Source organism: Oratosquilla oratoria, chromosome 22 (assembly GCF_046742065.1).
Source record: "Oratosquilla oratoria isolate Oo_2021 chromosome 22, ASM4674206v1, whole genome shotgun sequence".
NCBI lineage: Eukaryota > Metazoa > Arthropoda > Malacostraca > Stomatopoda > Squillidae > Oratosquilla > Oratosquilla oratoria.
This window is the reverse complement of record NC_134798.1, coordinates 28,835,930-28,860,160: the sequence shown is the minus strand read 5'-3', so window position 1 is coordinate 28,860,160 and position 24,231 is coordinate 28,835,930. Positions and strand designations below refer to the sequence as shown.

The 24,231-nt window shown below is 37.1% G+C and overlaps 1 protein-coding gene across 1 annotated transcript in view; it reads left to right on the top strand.

Annotated features, from left to right (window-relative positions):
• The first annotated feature begins 2,208 nt into the window (after positions 1-2,208).
• The window catches only part of LOC143037455 (protein lin-52 homolog), a 44,354-nt gene continuing 22,331 nt past the window's right edge, over positions 2,209-24,231 (top strand). Inside the window, exons 1-2 of the mRNA XM_076205701.1 lie at positions 2,209-2,245; positions 13,839-13,955. Coding sequence (XP_076061816.1) covers positions 2,209-2,245; positions 13,839-13,955 — 154 coding nt within the window. The remainder of the gene's footprint in view (positions 2,246-13,838; positions 13,956-24,231) is intronic.

Genomic DNA, 24,231 nt, shown 5'->3' with positions numbered 1-24,231 from the left:
CAGTCACCAAATTTTCTGAAGGGGGGATGCTAGAGTCTTTTTGCATTTTGTAAGAATGATGGCAGGCACTCCATCTAGGGCAGCAACTGAGTTTACCCTAAGTTCACAAATTGCTCTCAGCACATCAGTCTTGATGAAATGTATGTCATTGAGTTGTGGGTTTCCGTTATTTTGTACTGAGAAGAATTCTTGGGGATTGTTTACAATACTCTCGGTTTTTGGTTGAGAAAACACTGTTGTGTATTGTTGTGCTAAGATATTACAGGTTTCCTGAAAGCTTGACGACATTTTACCATTATCCGTTCGGAGTGGTCCAATTCTGGCTTTTGCTTTTGAGAATTTTTTACAGTAACTGAAAAAGTACTTAGGATTGGTCTTAATGTTACTTATTGCTTGAATTTCTTCTTTGTTTCTTTGCTCCTCATGAGACGCCTTGATTTCTCTTTCTATTGTGGCAATTGTCATGAAATGCTCGTTTGTGGTTTTCATTTGTTGCTTTCTTTAGTTGTTGGTTAAGAGAAATTCTTCTTTTCATCAGTATTTTCCGGTCTTTAGGGATGTTGCTTTTTCGAGATGTTAGTAATATTCTCTCTGGTATTTTATTTTCGCATACAGTTAGGATAGTCTCGAGGAAACTGTCAAGCAAAACGTTTGGGTCACTGCCTTGGAGGAGTGTTTCTCAATTTATGTTGCTCAAGGTTGAGTTCACCTCGTCCCAGTTGATGTTGCTATTGAAGAAATTAAATTTGGAGAATGGGTTACTCAAGGGTGCTATGGATTCATCATTTGGGGAGTCTGGTTTACTGTAGTTTGTGGTTATCGTTATAAGGCTGTGATCCGAGAAGATGGTTTTATTGGTCGTATAGCTAGACATGGCATCTCTGTTATTAATAAAGAACAGGTCTAGGATATTGTTTCCTCTTGTTGGCATGTTAATGACCTGCGCTAGGAACATAGAGTTGGTAGAGTACAGGAGTTTCTCTGTTTGTGATTTGTCAGTTTGGGGGGCTCCAGCTATGGCGCCATCGGGCCATTTGATAAATGGGAAATTAAAGTCCCCGCAGGAAACCATCTGGTGTGGGGGTTGGTAGGATCTCATACAAATGATTGAGTTCTGATATTGCATTTTTAAAGTTTGTTAAGGAGTGTCGTAATTAACTGATAAAAACAGAGAACGTTAGAGAACTTACCTGTTTGAGTTCTCTAACAAATCGTCGGAAATGAATACAAGCTTGAGGCTTCGATGGCTGTAGATCCTTGCCGAGGTTTTATTGTCCTTCTGGTGACAGGGTTAAAGCTTGTCACTGGTACCAGGGTTGAAGCTAGTCTAGCGTTCAGGGACTAAAACTTAATCTTGTTCGACTGGAGTTCTAACGAGCCTTCAAAACGGTTTCGAAGCCACGGGACAACTGATACTTCAAGTAAGTTCTCAAGTTCCCGATTTGTTAATCAAATTACAACATAGGCTTAAATGAATAATAAAGAGGGAGGGGAGTTTAATAATATTAATTAAAACTACGATAGTGTGGTACGGAGTTACAGGAAAGATTCCCGATTCGAAAATTAAACAAGCTTTCGAGAAATTGCCGTAGCTCAAGGTAAACAATGCCATTCCCGTAACAACACTTACCACAGGAGCAAGCTGGGGGTCGGTAGCAGTTTATTACTGCCACATTTAGCTTTTGTATGTGGAGTGCCTGTAGTTGCACTTGCTCATCTGTGTAGCTAAGGATTGACTTTGTATTTGGGGTAATGTCATCTCTTAGATACAATGGTCCCACTGTGGCTCCTATTTTTTCTATCTGTTCTATAATTATATTGTGTAGTTTTCCAGTTCTATTTCTGTACACATAGCTCGTCATTTCAAATGGAAGATTATGTAATGGAATCATACATATGAGGAACATAGTGAACCAATAGATTCAGTGCGTACTGCACATGGCATATACATATCAGAACGAAAAAAATAAAATTTGAATATAGGCGTGCATTGTTAGATATTTAAAGTCATTCCCTCTTTTTCGTTTTCTTCATTGACATGTATAATGTTTCAAAATGTTTCTCCATATACTGCATTAAATATATGTTTTAAAGGTACTTTTTCATAACACAATAATTATTGAAATGAGTAATACTGTCTCAATAACTATTTCTTTGTGAAGTTATAGTTATTTTTTTTTGTCGATAAGTTTCACTTTGTAAACAAACATGGCGTCACCAGAAGGAGGGAAATTTCAACCTCAGGGTATGTTAATATTATTATGATGTTTATTTTACTTAAGATAAGGGTAGCAATAAACAGTTATTTATATTTCTGTTGTGGTGGGTAAAGACAAAGAAGGTGTTAACTTGTTTGAGGTTTTTATGGGAAATCAAGGTGTGTAATAGTAACGCACACCCATCTGGAAGTGTCTAAATTGGGACATTTAGGAATTCATTTCAAGACCCCTGTTTTATTTGTATTTATACAAAGAATTCTCATATTACGGAAACTATGTTTCTAAAGCAACACTGTGCTGACGAAATAGTTTTAGCATGTGCACACATTAATTGAAAGTAATGCACGTCTAATATAATTAGCAAATAAATACTATGATCATAAATGATGAATTGATAAAATTCATGATTGAATATGAACCATTATACCATACCGTACATCACGTGAAAAAATGAAAATGAAATACTTCTGCATAAGTGTTCCTCAGAAGGTATTTATATTTTGGTTACATAAGAATGTGGACGTTGGTAACATGTATATTAATATTGTATGTTCCATTATTATGGCTTCAGTCAGTCAATTCTGGCCAGTACTGTACTGCAATATTATAAACTAGAAATTCATTCTAGGTAGAAAAACTATGTCCATCAATTGGGTGCACTGTAATGCTAATTGTTGTCTCAGTTACGGCTGACAGGAAACCTAGAGCCTCACAGGGCAGGTAGCAATGCCAATGATCATCAGGATCAGTTTCTCCTATAGATCTCCCTGGAAAGAAGCCATGGATTGATGTCTATTGATATAGTGTGGGACTTTTCATGTAACTGAAAAGGTGAAAGAAATACAATTTAAGTTACGAGTGATCTTAGGTCTGGTCAAGAGACTTAAGTGTCAGCACCTTGGGGATTGTACTTCTACGGGGAGTTGAGGATATTGACAGGTTTTGAAGATGAGCAACAGGAAGATGCTGCTTTCAGATATCAATCATATAGGACCACCTCATGCATGTACCTGTCACTTGTTCTTCATGTGTATATATGTAGACATGTCAACTTTTAGGCAGAATTGTGTCAAACCAACTTATGTGTTTGCATGGAATTTTTTCACTTGAACAGAACAGTATTGAAACTTTTATTTCATCTTGCACAGGTGGATGGTGTACATTGAAATAGTTTCATGGCATGTGTGCATAAAATATTTTATTGGAACTACTATGGATTTATATATTTTTTGCCTCATGACCACCATTGATTCATCCCACCATTGAATGAAATTTATCCCTTTATTTATTCTGGTGTGTACCATACTGTATTACTCAGCTGTGTGACCCCATTAGTATCATAGGGGTTAAGAGTAATCTTGAAATGTAACTTAACACTAGGAACCTACACAAAATTAGATGATATTGGGCAAGGCCATATGGTTAATCACAGGTGTTGGATTTAAGCAAGAGTGGCAGAATATAGATAATACCAATCTGTATTCTGTAGGAATAGTCAATCTATCAGTCTGTTGTCCTAGGTCTTTCTTGCAGGAGACCTATTGCTCTCAGGTAACTGGCAGTAGCCACCAGATTGGCTCAAATTACTCAAGGAAGAGATATAGTGTGGTTTTAGTAAGGCTAAAGTAGGCCAGTGTAGAATGAATTGTTAATGCCTTCTGTTTGGTGATTCTATCTGGGGCAGTTTGTTCATGTGGCCAAACCACATGACCATGTTAGTACTGTTTCACTGCTATGTGGTAGCCTAAACAGTCACATCAGTGTGGGCCTTGCTTGATGTGGGAGGGATTTCTTAGTTGAGCTGATGTCTGGAGAAATAAGGTGGAGTATGGAGTTTGGGGGTTAGCCTGTGAGTGTTTGTTTCATGATCTAATTGTGTAAGTGTTTTTATGTGGATATGCTTTGAGGTGTAGGTGGAAGCTCATAGATGTTTGAGTCATATGCTAGTGTTGTTGTTGTTGTCATCATTCCCTAGACTGGCCAAACAGTCCCATCTCCCTAAGGAACACCATAGACGGAACGAAATTTTCCCACAAATCAGTATTTTTTAGAAATGTACACCTATGCAGTATAGCATTAGAAGATTAGATATTAATTTTGTATATCATAATACATCAATGTAATAAATATTTTTCTTGGCGGAAATCAATTTCAGAAAATGTTGCTAAAACCTATATAAAAAGGAATGAAGTTGCTTCAACTCCTTAACCTCTTCTATACGGTGCCGCCTACGTAGGCGGCATGAGGAGCAAGTGGATACGCGAGGCTGCCATATCGGCGTCTTGATTATATTTATTGTAGTTGTCCCTGCATAACTGACATACTCTCTAAACTGGCTTCATCACATTTTCTATGGTTATCAAAATTCACGGGTGAAAGAGAGAACGATCGATATAAGCGGTGACTATTTTTTATGATGCGAGTATTATGACGCAACATCGTACGTCTGGCAGCTAATGGTGCCCGCGAGATTTTGGCCCGGAGGGAAGTGGTTAAGATGCCATCTTTTGATAGATTCAAGAGGTTGGAGATGATGGCCCTGATAATTTCTAGAATTACAGGTACCACATTACTAAATGCAGGTTAGGTTAGATTAGACAAATTTATTGCTTTTTAACTTCTTTGGCCTCAGCCTCTACTGAAATAGAGTGGCTACATTTGTTCATTTATAGCTTTTAGCAACTTTTTCTTTTATTGATTTCTGCCAAGAATAACATATATTACATTGATGTATTATAATTTGAAAAATTATTATTTCATTTTCTATTGCTATATTGTGTAGGTGTGCACTTTTACCCACAAATCCCATATAGAGAGATAGTGTTATCAGCGTGCATGATTGTGACCAATGTAATTTTACATAATGTGTTTTATGGGGTGAAATGTTACATCCGGGGCATTTGTTCACAATGTGGTCATCCAGCCTCTTCTGGTAGTTTAGAAGGGCTGGGTGGTAGCTGCATCACAGTCTGGCCAGGTAAACTCTGTCCTTTCTGGGGAGAGAGGATTCAGAAGGAAGGATATCAGGGGGTCTGGCATGCAGCAGTGTATTGTCTTTCAGTTTGTTGATGGATCAGTGAGTGATGTGATTATGGGTATGCATCTGAAGGCTGGTGGTTGTGGAGGAAAAAAAAGAAAGTATTTGTGTGTGATATAGGTACTTGGGTGTTGTTTTGAGGTTTCTTGGCATGTGTAGGTGTTCTGCTATGTAGTGATTATGAGTAATGTTTATTACACCTAGATCTCTTAATCCAACACTCACCAACTGCCACTTGTGCAGACATTTGGGCCCAGGACATAAACCCACTTCAGGAATTGGTGGTTTTGTGCCCCGGGCCAATTCCCAAAGTGAGTTTATGTCGTGGGCCCTAACATCCTCACAAGGGGCAGTTGGCAAGTGTTGGATTAACCTCTTCAGTACAAGTCATATTCTTGCACACAGCATCGGATGCCTAATGTACAATGCATCACACTATCCACATTATGAAATATAAAGTCACTGCCCTACTACTCATTCTCTTTCACTGAGTAATAATAAACACAGAAAACGTAATCAAACCGGCTCACGGAATTTGGTGGTCACTCAGCTACAACTACAAAATAAATATAATCAAGACACCGACACCAGCATTCTCGTATACCCACTCACACCTCATGATGCCTACATAGGTGTTATCATATCAAAGAGGTTAAGAGAGCTAGGAGTAGTGTGCTGGTGGAATGGCCCTCTTTTGCATGCTGATTTGGATAGGTGGGCAGTTATATTATGATAACTTTTGAGATCAGTCTTTCCATTAGTTGGGATATGGTGGATAGGAGGGAGATTGGTCTGTAGTAGGATGACAGTATTTTGTGTTATTTGTTTTGTTTTGCGATGGGAATTATGTGTACTTTTCTATAGATTTTTTGGATTTGTGTGTGTTTGCACTTTGCAGTAGTTGAAGATGTCTGTCATGGTTTTTATTGCTCTTGAGCCCAGTTATGTTAAATGGAAGCTTATTTTGTCTAGGCCATCTGTATGGTTTTTTATGTGTGTGTGTGTGTATTTACCTAGTTGTATTTTATGGGATGAGAGCTATGTTCTTAAAATCTTGTATAGTTTTGGCACTCACTGTTTCCCCATTTAGTTTGTTCCAGACATCAATCACTGTGGGAAGCTATACTTTTTCAAATCTTCTGTAACTGTCCTTCTTTAGCTTTGCCTTGTGTCCTCTTGTTACTCTTATGTCCCATTTTAATAAGTCACACCTCTATCAAGAACTTCCATCCCTTTCATAATTCTGTAAATAGCAAATCACCTTTCTCTTCTCTGTTCCAGTGTTGATAGATGTAATTTATCCAATCTTTGTTCGTATGTCAAATTTGAGAGTGTAGGTGCCATTTTTGTTGCTGCTCTTTGAATTCTTTCTAATTTATTTATTTGTTTATTTATTCATTTTTTTGTACTAGGTACCCATAGTGTCGCAGCATACTTCAATTTAGGTCTTATTAGTGTAATTAATATTTTCTTTACCATTTCTTCATCCATGCAGTCGAAGGCCACTTTCATTGATCTTAATAAGTTAAAAGTCTCTCCAACTTGAGATAATTACTCCTAGGTCCCTTTCTGAGTCGACTTTTTTGACTTTGGTACCAATTTTATATTGACCCAATATTCTATTTTTGCTTTTTCCAAATTCCATTGTACTGCATTTCTTAATGTTAAAGTTCACTTCACACTTCTAACTCCATTTCCAAATTTTGTCTAGGTCTTCTTGTAGTGATCTGCAGTCTTCTTCTGTGCTTACTCTCTTAAGTAGTTTAGCATCATCAGCAAAGAAGTTCATGTAACACTTCACTCCCTCATCCATATTATTTATGTATATGGCGAACATTAAAGGAGCCAATACAGAGCCCTGTGGGATGCCACTTATCTTCCCAGTTTGAGTTCTTGTCTTAAGTACCACTCATTTTTCTCCCACTCAAGAAATCTTTCATCCATTCCAGTAGCTTACCGTGTATTCCTCCTATTATTTCAATTTTTCCTATTAGCTTTTTATGTGGTACTTTGTCAAAGGCCTTCTGCAAGTCCAAGAAAGCACAATCTGCCCAGCCATCTCTTTCCTGTATTATTTCTATTAATCTTGAGTAAAAACATATTAAGTTTGTGGTACACAATCTTCCACTTCTAAAGCCAAATTGTGTAGGGTTTAGTATTTTATTCTCTTCCAAGTGTTTGATCCATTTGTTCCTGTTAACCTTTTCGCATATTTTTGCTACTGTGTAAGGGATACTGGTCTGAAGTTTGTAGGATTTTCTTTGTTTCCTCTTTTATATATTGGTACAATGTTTGCATTTTTCCAATCTTGTGGTACCTTTCCTTCTTTGAGTGAGAAATCTATTATCTTGTGTAATTTGTCCAGTAGTTCATCTATACACTCTTTAAATATCCAATTTGCAATTCCATCCAGTCCATGTGATTTTCTAACATCTAGGATTTTTATTTGGTCTCATATTTCTGTCTGTGTTACCTTTATTTCTTTCATTTTGGGGAATTTTTCTTGTTGTCCATCTTCCCAAATTTGTGAGCTCTTAATTGTAAGTACAGACCTGAAATGTCTGATCATAACTTCAGCCATTTCTATGTCATCTATATATTCTTTATCTCCTTCACGCAGTTTCACTATTTCGTGTTTGTCTTTTAATTTATCATTTACACATCTGATCCTTGCATTTGTCTATACAGATTGACCTCTCATGAACGGACTAAAAGGGGGGTAACGGTGTCCGTTGATGCAAATAATCCGTTGGTTTGGAGTGGTTTTTGTGTGTGTGTGTATTGGGGGGAGATCACCTGTTAAGTTCTATAAAATCATAGTATATGTACATACATATTGATACCAAAATACCTGTAATAATGTAATTAGTATGTACTAATACTAATGATACTGTACTATTGTAATTTTTATTTACCTTATGTGGGGAGAGATGAGTCTTCTTTTTGCCGTGATCATATAGTGGGACTCAAAGTAGCAACTACTCTGAGTCAGAGGAGCTGCTATACTCCACTACAGGTCTAGCACTGCCAGGATGTGTTGGCAGTGAGCGCGAGGTGCCTGGCTGTGGTGACTGATTCAAAACCTTAAAAGTCTGGTTCAGGAGTGGTTTTCCGCTTGAAAAAGGAGTCCAATTTTAATTGTTTCCCTTTCTGATACTGTTCACGAATCAATAATTCTCTTAAAGTGCACAAATGTTCATACTAAGCCTGAATGTCACCGTTAGCAGAGAGATCAACGTAAGTTATGAGCGTGTCAATAGCCTGGCGCACCTCCAACATCTTGGGTTTAACTGCCACTACCTCCTCTTCCTCCTCACTCCCACTCGCTCCCTCCTGCTCGTTGCCAGTGAGAACACCTTCAGCGATCTCAACACAACGTACTTTCATCTTTACCGAACGTTGCTGAGCATACCATTTATACACCGCATCATCAAGGTGCTTACTACAAGGAATATTCATATGCTTATGAGCATGTTCAACACCTTTCTTGTTGAGAAAAAAAGGATTGTGGTACTCCCCAAGGCAGTCGTAGCTCCTCTTGGGGATCGGTGCCACCTGCGTAGAGCTGGTGGCCAGGGCTGGTTGCAGCCGTTTGGCCCCCCAACTCTTGGGGTTGGGGGTGGTCCCACGACGTAGACGCTGTGGCTCCAGGACCCAAAGACCTGTATCACACACAGATACTCTTTCTCTTCCTCCACAACCACTAAATACCAGCCTCTGGAAACATATTCATAATCATATCACTCACCGCTCCATTAACCTCTTCACTCCGGGGCACATCGCACGTCTGGCAGCATTAGCTGCCCGACGTGCGATGTTGCGTCATAATAATCGCATTATAAAAAATAAAGTCAGTGCTCAATCGTTCGTTCTCTTTCACCCATGAATTTTGATAACCATAGAAAATATGATGAAGCCAGTTTAGAGAGAATGGAGGTTATGTAGGTACGACTACAATAAATATAATCAAGACGCCGACGTCGGCATCATCGCGTACCCACTTGCTCCTCATGACGCCTACGTAGGCATCACCGTATGGAAGTGGTTAACACACTGAAAGACAACACATTGCTGCATGCCAGACCCCCTGATATCCACCCTTCTGAATCCTCTCTCCCACGAAAGGACAGAGTCCACCTGGCCAGACTGTGGTGCGGCCACCACCCAGCACTTCTAACCTACCAGAAGAGGCTGGATGACCGCATTGTGAACAGCTACCCAGGATGTAACACTTCACCCCATACCATACAACACATAATGGAAGACTGCATTATACACAGTCATGCACACAAACAACACAACATACACTCTATAAAGGATTTGTGGGAAAACCCAGTTTCGGCTGTGGCATTCCTTGGGGAGACGGGACTGCTCGGACAGACAGTCTAGGGAACGACAACAACAACAACAACACCTTTCTTGTCCTTACTAGCACAGACATCAAAATGAGTGGCATATTGCTTTAACTTATCCTTCACTTTACGAATATCACTCTGTTTTTTAACTCTAAACTCCTCACACACTCTGGCCACAGACACACCCGACTCCAACTTCTTAATTAGCTCTAATTTCTTCTTAATATTTAGATTAACACGCTTTGCTTTAGCTTTGGGTGGCATAATAGTGATTGCACAGCACTAAACAACAGCACAAAAAACACTGAAAACACCACAAACACAGCTAATAAACGTCCACACCGATCACTATCTTGTTAACTAGTAAACAAAACAAAGTGCACGCCATCAGCCATTCAGCAGACAAACGCCGAACTAACGGACGCATTCCCCTATCCGCGAAATTTAGACTGTCAGACTGGACCAGCGGATTTTCTCCGTTGCATCTGATATCCGGTAATGCGGTGTCCGTTAATGAGAGGTCAGTCTGTAATATCTTTTTGATAGTTTCTTTTTTCTTCCCTGCGTATATTCACATATTCGTTCCTAAGTTTTATATATGTTTGCCATTTGGATGTTTTTTTGTCGTTAGCCTCACTGCACCTTTTGTTATACCAACACTTTATATTAATCTCTTTTTGCTTCTTCTTTGGTACATATTTTTCAATTTCTTCCTTGTACTTTTCTTTAAATATGTTCCATTTATCTTCCATCTTTGTTTCTTCTTTGGAAAATTTATCCCAGGTTGCGTTTTGAAAAAAATTAAGTTTTACAAAATCCATTTTGTTGTACATTAACCTTCCTTCTCTATGTTTTTCATTCCTTCTCACATCGTTTTGTTCTTTTAGTTCAAACTCTATTAATGTGTGTGTGTGTGTGTGTGTGTGTAATGGGAGTTTTTCCTTCTGTTGTTGTTGTTGTCGTTCCCTAGACTGTCTGTCCGAGCAGTCCCGTCTCCCCAAGGAATGCCACAGCCAAAACTGGGTTTTCCCACAAATCCTTTATAGAGTGTATGTTGTGTTGTTTGCGTGCATGATTGTGTATAATGCAGTCTTCCATTATGTGTTGTATTGTATGGGTGAAGTGTTATATCCTGAGCAGCTGTTCACAATGCGGTCATCCAGCCTCTTCTGGTAGCTTAGAAGTGCTGGGTGGTGGCCGCACCGCAGTCTGGCCAGGTGGACTCTGTCCTTTCGTGGGAGAGAGGATACAGAAGGGTGGATATCAGGGGGTTTGGCATGCAGCAGTGTGTTGTCTTTCAGTGTGTTAATTGAGTGGTGAGTGATATGATTATGAATATGTTTCCGGAGGCTGGTATTTGGTGGTTGTGGAGGAAGAGAAGAGAGTATCTGTGTGTGATACAGGTCTTTGGGTGTTGTTTTAATGTTTCTTGGTGTGTGTGGGTGTTCTTCTATGTAGTGTAGCGGGTGTGATGTGTTTGTGGTGGCTGCGGCAAGTGTTTGTGTGCCTCTCATGTCGAGGTGGTCCTTGACTTTGAGGACTTTTGTTTCATGGTGTAAATGGTCTGTAGGTGTTCTATTTGTGCAGCCTGTAATTGTTTTTAGGGCTTTATTTTGTATGATTTGAAGGGTGTTGTGGTGTGTCTCACTGAGATTAGGAGCCCATGCAGGACTCGCATAATTCATCACTGAGTGTATGCATTGTTTGTATATTGTTGTATTAGTTTCTTTGTTTTGTCCAAATGTTGTTCCAGCGATTGACTTAAGTGCGTTAAGTCTAGGTGTGCTTCTGTTGCTTCAACTGCATTATGGATAGGGGAGGGGGGGATATTTTTTCTTTCTTTTATTGTACTCCACATTTAATTGTTGTTTTCCAATTTGTAGTATATGTTTTTTATTTGTTCATCATATCATTATTGATTTTATTAATATTATTATTATTTTTTTCATTCACTTATTTTTATTTATCTTATATATATATATATATATATATATATATATATATATATATATATATATATATATATATATATATTATCAACAACCTACCGTACACTTCTGTCATTGAAGACAATATCACACTGAAGAGGTAGAATCATAGGGGTAGGAAAGGAGAGATTTAGGGAGGGGAGCCATAAAGAGGGATAGAAGAAATTAAAAATTATCAACATTATTTTTTGCATTGAGATTAGTCTCAAACCATAGAAGAATGCTGCATAACTGGTCTGTAGGTATGCCACAAAGTCACTAAGATAATGACCCACTAGTGGTATTGAGTAACAGCCAGTTATTTGGGTGCCATGGATCTCCCACAGGAGAGAGCCAGGCCAATGGATTGATGGATTGATCCCTGAAGGGTTAACCCCTTCCATACGGTGACACCTACGTAGGCGTCATGAGGAGCAAGTGGGTACGTGAGGATGCCGATGTCGGCATCTTGATTATATTTATTGTAGTTGCACCTGTGTGACCACCATACTCTGTAAACTGGCTTCATCATATTTTCTATGGTTATCAAAATTCATGGGTGAAAGAGAGAACGAGCAATACAGCAGTGACTTTATTTTTTATAATGCTTAAGATCTCCTTATCAACTATGAATGCATTTCCGCAACATAAGGAGGGCTGACTTCTCCCCTCCTCTTTGTATTACAAGCTGGTGACACAGAAATAGTCTTACACTAATACTATACAGACAACATTCCACTGTTTCTTCCCAGAAAGATCTATGAGGGGGCTCAGGGACCATTGCCAGCCACTTTAGGTTTCCAGTCATTGAAACAGAAGACAATAATCAATATTCTTTTTTTAATATTATTGTTGTTACTATTATTATTTACTTTATTATCATTATTATTTACTTTATTATCATTAATGTTATAAACAATAATTATGATATCTTGATGCAGTACGAAAGGATTTCCTCTCCATCTTCTCTCTTTCCTATGTCTGTCAAGCAAGGGTGGGAGAGGGCAGGGATGCAGGAAAGTGGGGGAGTGGTTGTGTGTGGATGATATTTTTATGTAGCCTGAAGGGATTTCTCCCTGTCTTCTCTAATTTCTGCATGAGGGGACGGAGAGGGGGGGATCACCGTGTAAGGGAAGTGGCCTTGCTATGGATGTACTGTGTCTTACTGCATTGCTTCTGAGCAGTGGGCAGGAGATAGGGATAACCATGAGGAGCTAAGATGGGAGTGAAACAAGGGTGGTGGTTAGGAGTGGATATGTGCCTCTGACTTGGCTACCTCCCTTCAGGGGGAAGAAGTATTATTATTACTAAAGAAACCATTCTGTGAAATGGGTATTGCTGTCGATAACTCTTGGGTATGTATCTGTTACATGCCTTTAGTGTTGTGTCAAATCTCTGTAGCTCTATGAATGGAAGTTTTCCAAGTTAAAATTGTAGAAGTTCTCTTTCTTGTTTATTCTGACCAATCTGCTATCCTATAGTTTATGTATGATGTTTTAAGTGATGGTTTCATTTGGCATGATTTTTTTATGGTAGTTTATAGTGAGTAGTTATCAGAGAAAAGGATATGTATAGTTTCCTATGCAATTTATGAATGTAATGAAGGTGTGCAGAATGTTATGTCATGATATGCTGATTTTGTTGTTCTCTCAATTCTAGGAGTTTGGGAGAGATGGTATATTTTAGAATAAATATGTATATACAGGTAACTTTTTTCATTGTTGATCATTTTTTGCCCATCTTGCAGACCTCAATCATAGTAAGAGAACAGTAGTAGAACATGGAATCTGATGTCTTTTTATTGTGGCTTCCCAGTGATAGTCATGTATTTTTCAAAACTCATAGTATGACACACACAGTATATTCATATGTAGCCAGCTTAGATAATGAAAAGTTCTGCAGATATTTGAAAATTACTGTTCATGAGTATATTGTGGTAGAAGGACATGAGCAAAATTGACAGAAGGGGGTAACAACAAAGGCAAAGTCAAAGTATTAGATGACGATGTTGACACAGGCAGTGATTGTGTAACTGAAGTGGGTAAATATTATACTAAAACTTTATCAACACAGTTTCCATTTCTTAAGTGTTTTCATTGCACTCGGCTGTATATTATTGTATGAACCTTAACTTTAATGAATTATATGTATCAACTTGTATACAATAGTGGCTACTACACTTACTAGTGTTCCTCCACCACACCCTTACCACCCACTGCAGCAGCATCTGGCTGAAAATGTTCCACTGGTTCCATAACAGCTGATTCGAGGGACACCACTGAGTCATCAGGGCCACCAGCTGATTTGAGGAGGTGTTCAGAAGAGGGCTCTTGCCATGAGGTTGACAGTCTTGAAGTGTCTCTGGCTTATGAATTAAGTGAGTCTGTTGTCAAGCATCTCTTACAAGGTGGTGGGTTGACCAGAGTGAAGGATGGTTTGACTTGTTGCTTCTTTTACCCATAACATAGCTACCAGAAGTTGAAGCATATTGATGAGGCTAGTGATATTTTGCAAAATTAATGAGCTGATCCAACATCTGTAACAGCAAGTTGCATGCCACCAACCTGATGCTTAGCTTGGTTTTGCCTAGCACCTTGTCTTCCAGTTCACCTTTGAAGTGATTCCAAGTGACACCTTAGCTGCCTCCTTCAGTTGTGCTCATGACCCAGTAATTTGGCAATGGTGACCCCCCCCCCTTCATTCCCCTGATAAATTGAAAGGCTGCTCTTCATTTGTTTGTGAAAGCCTTCAGAAACCCTTTTATGGCCAGTTATTCAGCCCCATTTTGGATTTTGATGATTTCCTATTAACCCCTTCCATACGGTGCCGCACACGTAGGCGTCATGGACTTAGATCTCGGTGGCAGCAGCCAATGCCAGCCGTACGACGTGTCGTAATAATACTCGCATCATAAAATATAGTCACCGCTTATATTGATCGTTCTCTCTTCACCCGTGAATTCTGATAACCATAGAAAATGCGATTACAAAAGAATTAGAAAGAATGTCATTATGGAGGGGCGACTACAATATATATAATCAAGACGCCGATATGGCAGCCTCGCGAATACACTCGCTCCCCATGACGCCTACGTGTGCGGCACCGTATGGAAGGGGTTAAGTAATTCTTAGCTTTGCAATATTTAATATACTGTGCATATGTATATATGTTCTGCAATAATATGAAGTTTGCTTATATAGGTTTGTATGTACATAACCCTATGCAATACTGTATTTGTACAAATGAATGTGCTGAAGTGGGATTATGAGCATATTCCTGTCCTGTATCTACTCTATATATATTCAATGAATTTGAGTTAACCTAGATGCTTGTAAACCTGCATAGGACTGCCTCATGAAATTAAAAGAAACTTATAGATCCTGTTCCTTATATTTCAAATATTAATGATTAATATTTTGCAGAACTGTAACTTGTCTAATTTTAGAGTTCTAGTTTTTTATCATAGAATTAAGTAGAGTATATGTTGTAAAGAGTTCTACTATACATCGCAATTACATTTTGCATTCCGTCTTATATTTATTTGTTTAAATATTCCCTAAATCATTACCGCATAAATTTTAGAGATCATATAGTACAATCATTACCGCATACTTTTTTTGGAGATCATATAGTACAATCCCCTACATTGCAGGTTTACTTTGCAAACCTGCTAGTTTGTGAGGCCCAATTCAATTGTTACTAAATATATATATATATATATATGCGTGTGTGTGTATTTACCTAGTTGTATTTTACGGGAAGGGGAGCTATGCTCGTGGTGTCCCGTCTTCATATCTCATTTTATCTAAACTATTTTTAAATTCATGTATTGTTTTTGCACACACCACTTTCTCATCTAACTTCTTCCAAATGTCTATTACTCTGTGAGGAAAGCTGTTCTTTTTCATATCTCTTCTATAGCTGTCTTTCTTGATTTTCTTTCCGTGTCCTCTTGTATTTCTATCATCCCATTTTATTAGATCCTCTCTATCAATAGTTTCTATGCCTTTCATGATTCTATAAATAGTTATCAAATCTCCTCTCTCTCTTCTTTGCTCTAGTGTCTGTAGCTCAAGTTTTGCTAGTCTCTCTTCATATGATAGTTTTGAGTGTTGGTGCCAATTTTGTAATTGCTCTTTGAATTCTTTCAAGTTTTATTATACATTTTTTTGTACGTGGTGACCACATCATTGCTGCATATTCCAATCTTGGTCTTATCAAAGTGATTAGTATTTTCTTCACCATTTCTTCACCCAGGTATGTAAATACCACTTTGATTGTTCTTATTAAATTATAAGTTTCTCCAAAAATCTTATTTATATGTTTCTCAGGTGACATATTCAAAATAATGACTCCCAGGTCCTTCTCATTTTCAACTTTATTTATTCCTTCTTCTCCCAATTTATATGATCCTATTATTCTTTTTTTGCTTTTTCCAAATTCCATTATACTACACTTTAGTATTGAACTCCATCTCCCACTTCCTACTCCATTCCCATACTTTATTGAGATCACTCTGTAGTGACTCCCAATCTTCTTCCGTGTTTACTTTTTTTAATAGTTTTACATCATCTGCAAAGAAGCTCATATAACTTTCAATTTCTTCATCCATATCATTTATATATATAGCAAACATTGGGGCCAGAACTGTTCCTTGTGGAACACCACTTATTACTTCATCCCAATTTGAGTGTCTCTTATCACTACTCTCATTTTTCTTTCTTGCAAAAAGTCTTCCATCCATTTAAGCAGTTTGCCCTGTATTCCTCCTTCAGTTTCTAATTTCTTAACCACTTCACTACGGGACTTAAATCTCGCGGGCAGCAGCCAATGCCAGCCGTACGACGTGTCGTAATAATACTCGCATCATAAAATATAGTCAATGCTTATATCGATCGTTCTCTCTTTCACCCGTGAATTTTGAAAAACACAGAGGATGGGATTAAGAGCAGATTAGGGAGAATGTAAAAACACAGGGGCGACTACAATAAATATAATCAAGACGCCGATATGGCAGCGTCGCGAATCCACTTGCTCCTCATGACGCCTACGTGTGCGGCACCGTATGGAAGGGGTTAAGCAACTTCTTATGTGGCACCTTATCAAAAGCTTTTTTTATGTCTAGAAATGCACAATCGGACCATCCATCTCTTTCTTGTATTATATCTATTAACCTTGAATAGAAACATATTAAATTGGTGATGCATGATTGTCCTTGTCTGAATCCAAATTACCTTGGATTTAGCACATTGTTTTTTTTTTTCCAAATACTTTACCCATCTATTTTTGACAATTCTTTCACAAATTTTTGCTATTGTACTTGTTAGAGAGACTGGTCTACAGTTGGTAGGGTTTTCTTTATTTCCCCCTTTATATATAGGTACTATATTTACTTCTTTTTTTTCTCCAATGTTTTGGAACTTTTCCTTCTTTCGAGGAACTGTTTATTATGCTATGTATTTTGTCTGCTAGTTCATTGCTGCATTCTTTCAAAATCCAATTTGCTATTTCATCTGGTCCATGTGATTTTCTGACATCAAGATTACTCAAGTGTTATATGTTCTCCCTTGTAAACACTGATTTAAAATGCTTGTTCATAATTTTTGACATTTCTATTTCCTCTGTGTATTCAACTCCTCCTTGTCTTAATTTCTCTAAATCTTGTTTGTTTTTCAGTTTGTTTACAAATCTGTAAAATAGTTTTGGTTGATCTTTACATTTTTCAATGACATCTTTTTCATATTTTCTCTTTCTCTCTGCACACTTGTACATATTCATTTCTATAACAAGTATATATTTTCCATTTTTCAGGTCTTTTTTCTTTCTTCAATGTGGTCCAGGCTTTATCTCTTTTGTCTTTTAACTCTCTACAACTTTTGTTGTACCAGCACTTTACATATTCTTTTTCTTGTTTTTGTCTTGGGACATATTTTTCCACTCCTTTTTTATAAATTTTTGTCAAAATATTCCATTTCTCTTCCACTTGTTTCTTCTTTGTATATTCTTTCCCAGCTTTCTTTTTGAAAGAATTCTCTTATTTTATCAAAATTTGTTTTTTCATACATCATTCTTCCTTTTCTATATTGTTCATTTCTTTTCATGTATTTTTCCTCATTTAGTTCCAGTTCAATCAATATGTGGTCACTTTTACTCATTGGTGTCTTATATTCAACCTTTTCCACTATTTCAGGTTCTGATGTGATTATTAGGTCCAGTCTCGATGGTTCTTCATTTCTCTACTTAGTGTTCTCTTGAATCCATTGCGTCATTGTATGGTCAATAATCATCTCAAGTAAAACATTTCCCCATGAGTCGTCTCCACCCTTTACTGTCATCTCTTCCCAGCAGACTTCTTTGCAATTAAAGTCGCCCATTAAAGCTATTCTTCCTCCATCTTTCATTATCTTATTTAATGTTATCCTTGTGTCTTCTAACATACTTTTATGTTCTCTCTCTTCCCACAAGGCCATTTTTGGAGGCACATAATTTATTACAAACTTTCTGCTCTTCCTATCTCTGTCTTCCACTTCCATCATAATCATCTCTACTGTATTCTTTCCATATGTGATATTCCTCACGCTTATATCCTTCTTAGTCAGGAACATAACTCCACCCCCTTGTTTTGTCTCTCTGTTTCTAATCCAATAATTATATGCATCATGTCCTACACTGTTGGGTGGTAGTGGACCTTTTGATTTTGTCTCTACAACTTCCATTATGTCTGGTTCTTTTTCCTTCAGATAATCATTCATTTCATTCAAGCCTGTTATTAATCCATCTATATTTGTGTAAGACACTCTAAATTTTCTGCTACTTCCATTGTATTTTCTGTTTCCCTTTTTTTTCTCTGTTATGACCCATTTCCTCACTTTCATATTCACTACTCTCCAATAGAATTCCTCTTTTTCTGACTCTGTTCTGTTCTCGTTTTTTCCTTAGCTTCATGTCTTTTCGTTTTTTTCCTCCTCTCTTTCCTCGTTATTCATTTCTCTTTTTATCCATACCTTTTTCTATTGTTCACTGTCTGTTAGTTTCCCTGTTTTTGCTAAGATATTCTCTGTCATTTGTGACCTGAATTTAATCTTAATTGGTCTGGTCTTATCTGTACTATATTTCCCTATTCTATACATTTCTTCAATTTGTTTCCCCATTTCAGGTTCATCTTCCTGAACTAATTCTAATATATTGTTTACTTTTTCTTTTTCCTCCTTAATTCCCGTAGTCCTGTTTAAGTTATACTTCTCTTCCATTCCTAATATAATTATAATTTTTTTATCTGCTAAGTCTCTTACTATATTCTCCTTCTCCCTCATTACTTTAATAACTGTATTTTCAGTTTGTTCTTTCATCTGCAGTGTCACTATGTCGTTAAATGCAATTTTATTGTTCTCTTGGACTTTCTTCCAACCGTGTGCTTCTTTTGCTATGAACTCTTTATTCTCTCTATTATTCCTCTTTAATTCCTCATTCTCATCTTTTACTTCCTTTTACTGTTTTTTTTTTTTTCAATTCTTCTACTTCTTAAGTTAGGTTTTGGTTTTCCTTCTTTAATTGTTCCAATTTATCAACTCGCTGTGCAGTCTGTGTGAGTTGACCTAGCCTACTTTCCCAGTGTTGAGCCATTTTTCTAGTCTTTCCTCTAGCCTTGCTAATTGGGGGAGGTTGGCATCCCCCCCTTCATTAAATCCATTGAAATTATTGTCATCACTTTCCATTTTGTTCTTATTTATATTTCTAAACTTAATGATTTTACTGAAATTTTTCACTTCTCCCACGTCTGCTGAGGATCTCTTGTTGACATTCTTTTTTCCGTCAGGTGGCGCCCGTGTGCTTCCCTCCTCATTTCCTTCCATTTCCCTCAGTAATCCCTGCCCTTCTCCTTTTACATCACCTTCCCACTACACCACGAGCTTTCCCCATCCCTATAGCTACAAAAAGGTACTTCCTCGTTGAGATCCACAAAAATTTCCCTTCTTCTTCGGAGCTCCAATCTTCGCTGTGAATTGGTGTACGTGTGTGTGTGTGTGTGTATTTACCTAGTTGTATTTTATGAGAAGGGGAGCTATGCTCATGGTGTCCGTCTTCATATCTCGTTTTATCTAGACTGTTTTTAAATTCGTGTATTGTATTTTCACACACCACTTTCTCATCTAACTTGTTCCAAATGTCTATTACTTTGTGGGGAAAGCTGTTCTTTTTCAGGTCTCTTCTATAACTGTCTTTCTTGATTTTCTTTCCGTGTCATCTTGTATTTCTACTATCCCATTTTATTAGATCCTCTCTATCAATAGTTTCTATGCCTTTCATGATTCTATAAATAGTTATCAAGTCTCCTCTCTCTCTCTTCTTTGTTCCAATGTCTGTAGCTCAAGTTTTGCTAGTCTCTCCTCATATAATAGTTCTGAGAGTGTTGGTGCCAATTTCGTAATTCCTCTTTGTATTCTTTCAAATTTTGTTATACATTTTTTTTTGTACGTGGTGACCACGTCGTCGCTGCATATTCCAATCTTGGTCTTATCAAAGTGACTAGTATTTTCTTCACCATTTCTTTGTCCAGGTATGTAAATGCCACAAGGTCCTTCTCATTTTCTACTTTTTAAATTTCTTCTCCCAATCTATATGATCCCACTATTATTATTATTATTTATTTATTTATTGATTTATTATTTTTTTTTTTTTCTTCATCCAAATTCCATTATACTACACTTCTTAATATTTAATTCCATCTCCCACTTCCTGCTCCATTCCCATACTTTATTGAGGTCACTCTGTAGCGACTCATAATCTTCTTCAGTGTTCACCTTTTTCAACAATTTTGCATCATCTGCAAAGAAGCTCATATAACTTTCAATTCCTTTATCCATATCATTGATATATATAGCAAACATTATTGGGGCCAGAACTGTTCCTTGTGGAACTCCCACTTATCATTTCATCCCAATTAGAGTGTTTGTCTCTTATCACCCCTCTCATTTTTCTTTCATGCAAGAAGTCTTCCATCCACTTCTGCAGTTTGCCCTGTATTCCTCCTGAAGTTTCTAATTTCTATAGCAAGTTTTTATGTGGCACCTTATCAAAAGCTTTTTTCAGGTCTAGAAATGCACAATCAGCCCATCCATCTCTTTCTTGTATTACATCTATTAGCCTTGAATAGAAACACATTAAGTTTGTGACGCATGATCGTCCTTGCCTAATCCAAATTGCCTTGGATTTAGTACGTTGTTTTTTTCCAAATGCCTTACCCATCTAATTTTGATAATTCTTTCACAAATTTTAGCTATCGTACTTGTAAGAGAGACCAGTCTATCATTAGTGGGGTCTTCCTTGTTTCCCCCTTTATATATAGGTACTATATTTGCTCTTTTCCAATCTTCTGGAACTTTTCCTTCTTTCAAGGAACTGTTTATTAGACTATGTAGTTGCATTCTCTCAAAATCCAGTTTGCCATTTCATCCGGTCCATGCGATTTTCTGACATCGAGATTATTCAAGTGATTCATTATTTCATTCCTTGATACTTCTATCTCTTTCATAGGGGGGGACTTTCTCCTCCCACTCGATATCTCTAGGTTGTATGTTCTCCCTTGTAAACACTGATTTAAAATGCTTGTTCATAATTTCTGCCATTTCTATTTCCTCTGTGTATATAACTCCTTGCCATAGTTTCTCTAATTCTTGTTTGTTTTTCAGTTTGTTGTTTACAAATCTGTAAAATAGTTTTGGTTGATCTGTACATTTTTCTATGACATCTTTTTCGTATTTTCTCTTTTCTTCTCTGCACACTTGTACATATTGATTTCTATAACTAGTATGTTTTCCATTTTTCATGTCTTTTGTCTTTTTTTCCACTTTATCCAAGCTTTATCCCATTTGTCTTTTAACTCCCTACATCTTTTGTTGCACCAACATTTTACATATTCTTTTTCTTGCTTTTGTCTTGGAACATACTTTTCCACTCCTTTATAAATTTTTGTCAGAATATTCCATTTATCTTCTACTGTTGTTTCCTCCTTGTGTATTCTTTCCCAGTCTACTTTTTGAAAGAATTCTCTTTATCAAAATTTGTTTTTTCATACATCCATCTTCCCTTTCTATATTGTTCGTTTTTTTCATGTATTTTTCCTCATTTAGTTCCTGTTCAACCAATATGTGGTCACTTTTACTTATTGGTGTCTTATAGTCAATCTTGTCCAATATTTTGGGTTCTGATGTGATTATTAGGTCCTGTCTTGATGGTTCTTCCTCATTTCTATACCTAGTATTCTCTTGTATCCATTGTGTCATTGTATGTTCTATAATCATATCAAGTAGTACATTTCCCCATAGGTCGTCTCCACCCTTTACTGTCATGTCTTCCCAGCAGATTTCTTTACAATTAAAGTCACCCATTATAATTATTCGTCCTCCATCTTCCATGATCTTATTTAGTGTTATCCTTGTGTCTTCGAACATATTTTTGTATGTGGGGATGGAATGGGTGAGAGTGGATTTTTTGCCTTTGTTTTTTGGCTACCCCCCTTGTAAGGGGGAAAAAGCCTTTGCTATATGTATTTATGGTTAACACCTCATCAGGATTTTTCTCTGTCTTCCATCACTTTATATTTATATTTTACACAAGTCTTTAAGTATACTTGTTAAAAAATGAGCCTAATAGAGAAAAGAAAAAAATTGAACAACCCATTAACCTATTTATTGTAGCTTCAAATTTCCTTTATTTTGACTATGACTGCAGTATTGTCAAAGTTAGTAAGAACTGCACAAAAGAGAGTGGGGGGTTACATTTTTAAGTCATTTTTGTACACACACACACAGGTCGGTTGAAGTGACAACGAAGTTTGGAACTCCAAGAAAACTTCAAGTTTCTTCCATCTCAATGAGGGAGTATCTTTGTTGTATTAATAGGGAAGGGGGAAAGCTCATGGTGTAGGAGGAAGGTGAAGAAAAAGGAGGGATTACTGAGGAAAATGGAAGGAAATGACGAAGGGGATGAACGGGACCCCGGATGCTAGAAAAGGTGTAAACAAGAGAGGTGTGGAGCACACAGACGAGGAAGAACAAGGAAGCAGAAGTGTCAAAAGCAGAAATATAGATAATAGTAGATCAATGGAAAGAGAAGATAACTGTTTTTATAGATTTAATGAGGGAGGAGGTGACCTCCCCCCAACTAGTAAATCTAGAGGAGAAACTACAATAAATGAACAAAACATGGGAGGTTAGATTTAACCAATTAACACTAGTTACCCAAAGAGTTGATAAACTGAAAGAACTAAAGGAGAATCAAAACCTAACTAAATATATAGAAGAATTGAAAAGACAGGAGAAGTAAAGGATGAGAATGAGGAATTAAAGAGGAATAATAAAGAGAATAAAGAGTCCATAGCAAAAGAGGTAAGTGGTTGGAAAAAAGTACAAGAGAACAATAAAATTTAATTCAGAGGTATAGTGGAACAGCAGATGAAAGAAACTAAGGACACAGTTATTAATGTGATGAGAGAGAAGGAGAATATAGTAAGAGACTTAGCAGATAAAAAGAAATGTATAATTATATTAGGGATGGAAGAGAAGTATAATCCAATAAGACTACAAGAATACAAGAGGAAAAGGAAAAGGTAAATAAGATATTAGAAGTAGTTCAAGATGAACCAGAAACAGGGAAAGAAATAGAAGAAATATATAGACTAGGGAAATACAATACAGATATAACCACATCTCACAGAAGACACTGAACACTCATCCTACACCAGCTGACTCAAGCCTTACCCAAATTTCAACACAGTGTCCTTGAGTGACTTATAGGCCAGTCCAATGGCTGTTGTCAGTTACCTAAGAGCTGTGGGTCTTCTGCAAGAGAGACTTGGGGTAATGGATTGATTGATTTAATTTTTTTTTTTCAGATTCCATGACATTTGTGACCAGTCTGAATTTAAATTGGCCTCATCAGTCACCTATATACCCACAGTCACAACTTATAAGAAAAGAAATAAAGTCATGGTCATCTCTGACTATATAAAACAAACAACAACATTTACTTTGCAGGAATTGGAACAGGAATTAATCTTTTTTTGACTGAAATTTATTCTTGAAGTGTGTCATTACAATCAGTGTCTTGCACAACTATAACCATGCCTATATAGATTAGATATCCCCTCATCACTATGATGTGGCAACTTCATTTCAGTCAGTCAATCCGTTGCCCCAGGACTCTCTTGCAGAAAACCCACAACAGGTAAATGGCATGGGAGCCATGGAAACTTAATTGAAACTGGTAATCTAACATTATCATGTAGTGCTTCACACCACTGTGGAGTCAAGGGGGATATTATTACGAAAAAAGAAAAAAAAAAAAATTGCCAATAACCACTTTGATGTTTTCTTTCCTTTTATGGACATAAGTGATTTCTAAACACAATATTGATGCTAGATGATTATTCATATCTAAACTTATAATAATTCGTATGAGATCTCTAGCTAGTTAACCTTACACTTGACAAAAAAAGTAGCGTAAATTGGCCAAAGCAAAATGATATTTTACCCCCAACTAATCTGTCGACCATTGCTTTATGAAATATATATACACCAGATACATGGACAATTTTCATCACTGCATTTCAATACAAGATATCCCCAGACCATCAATGGGCAACTAGCAGCTGC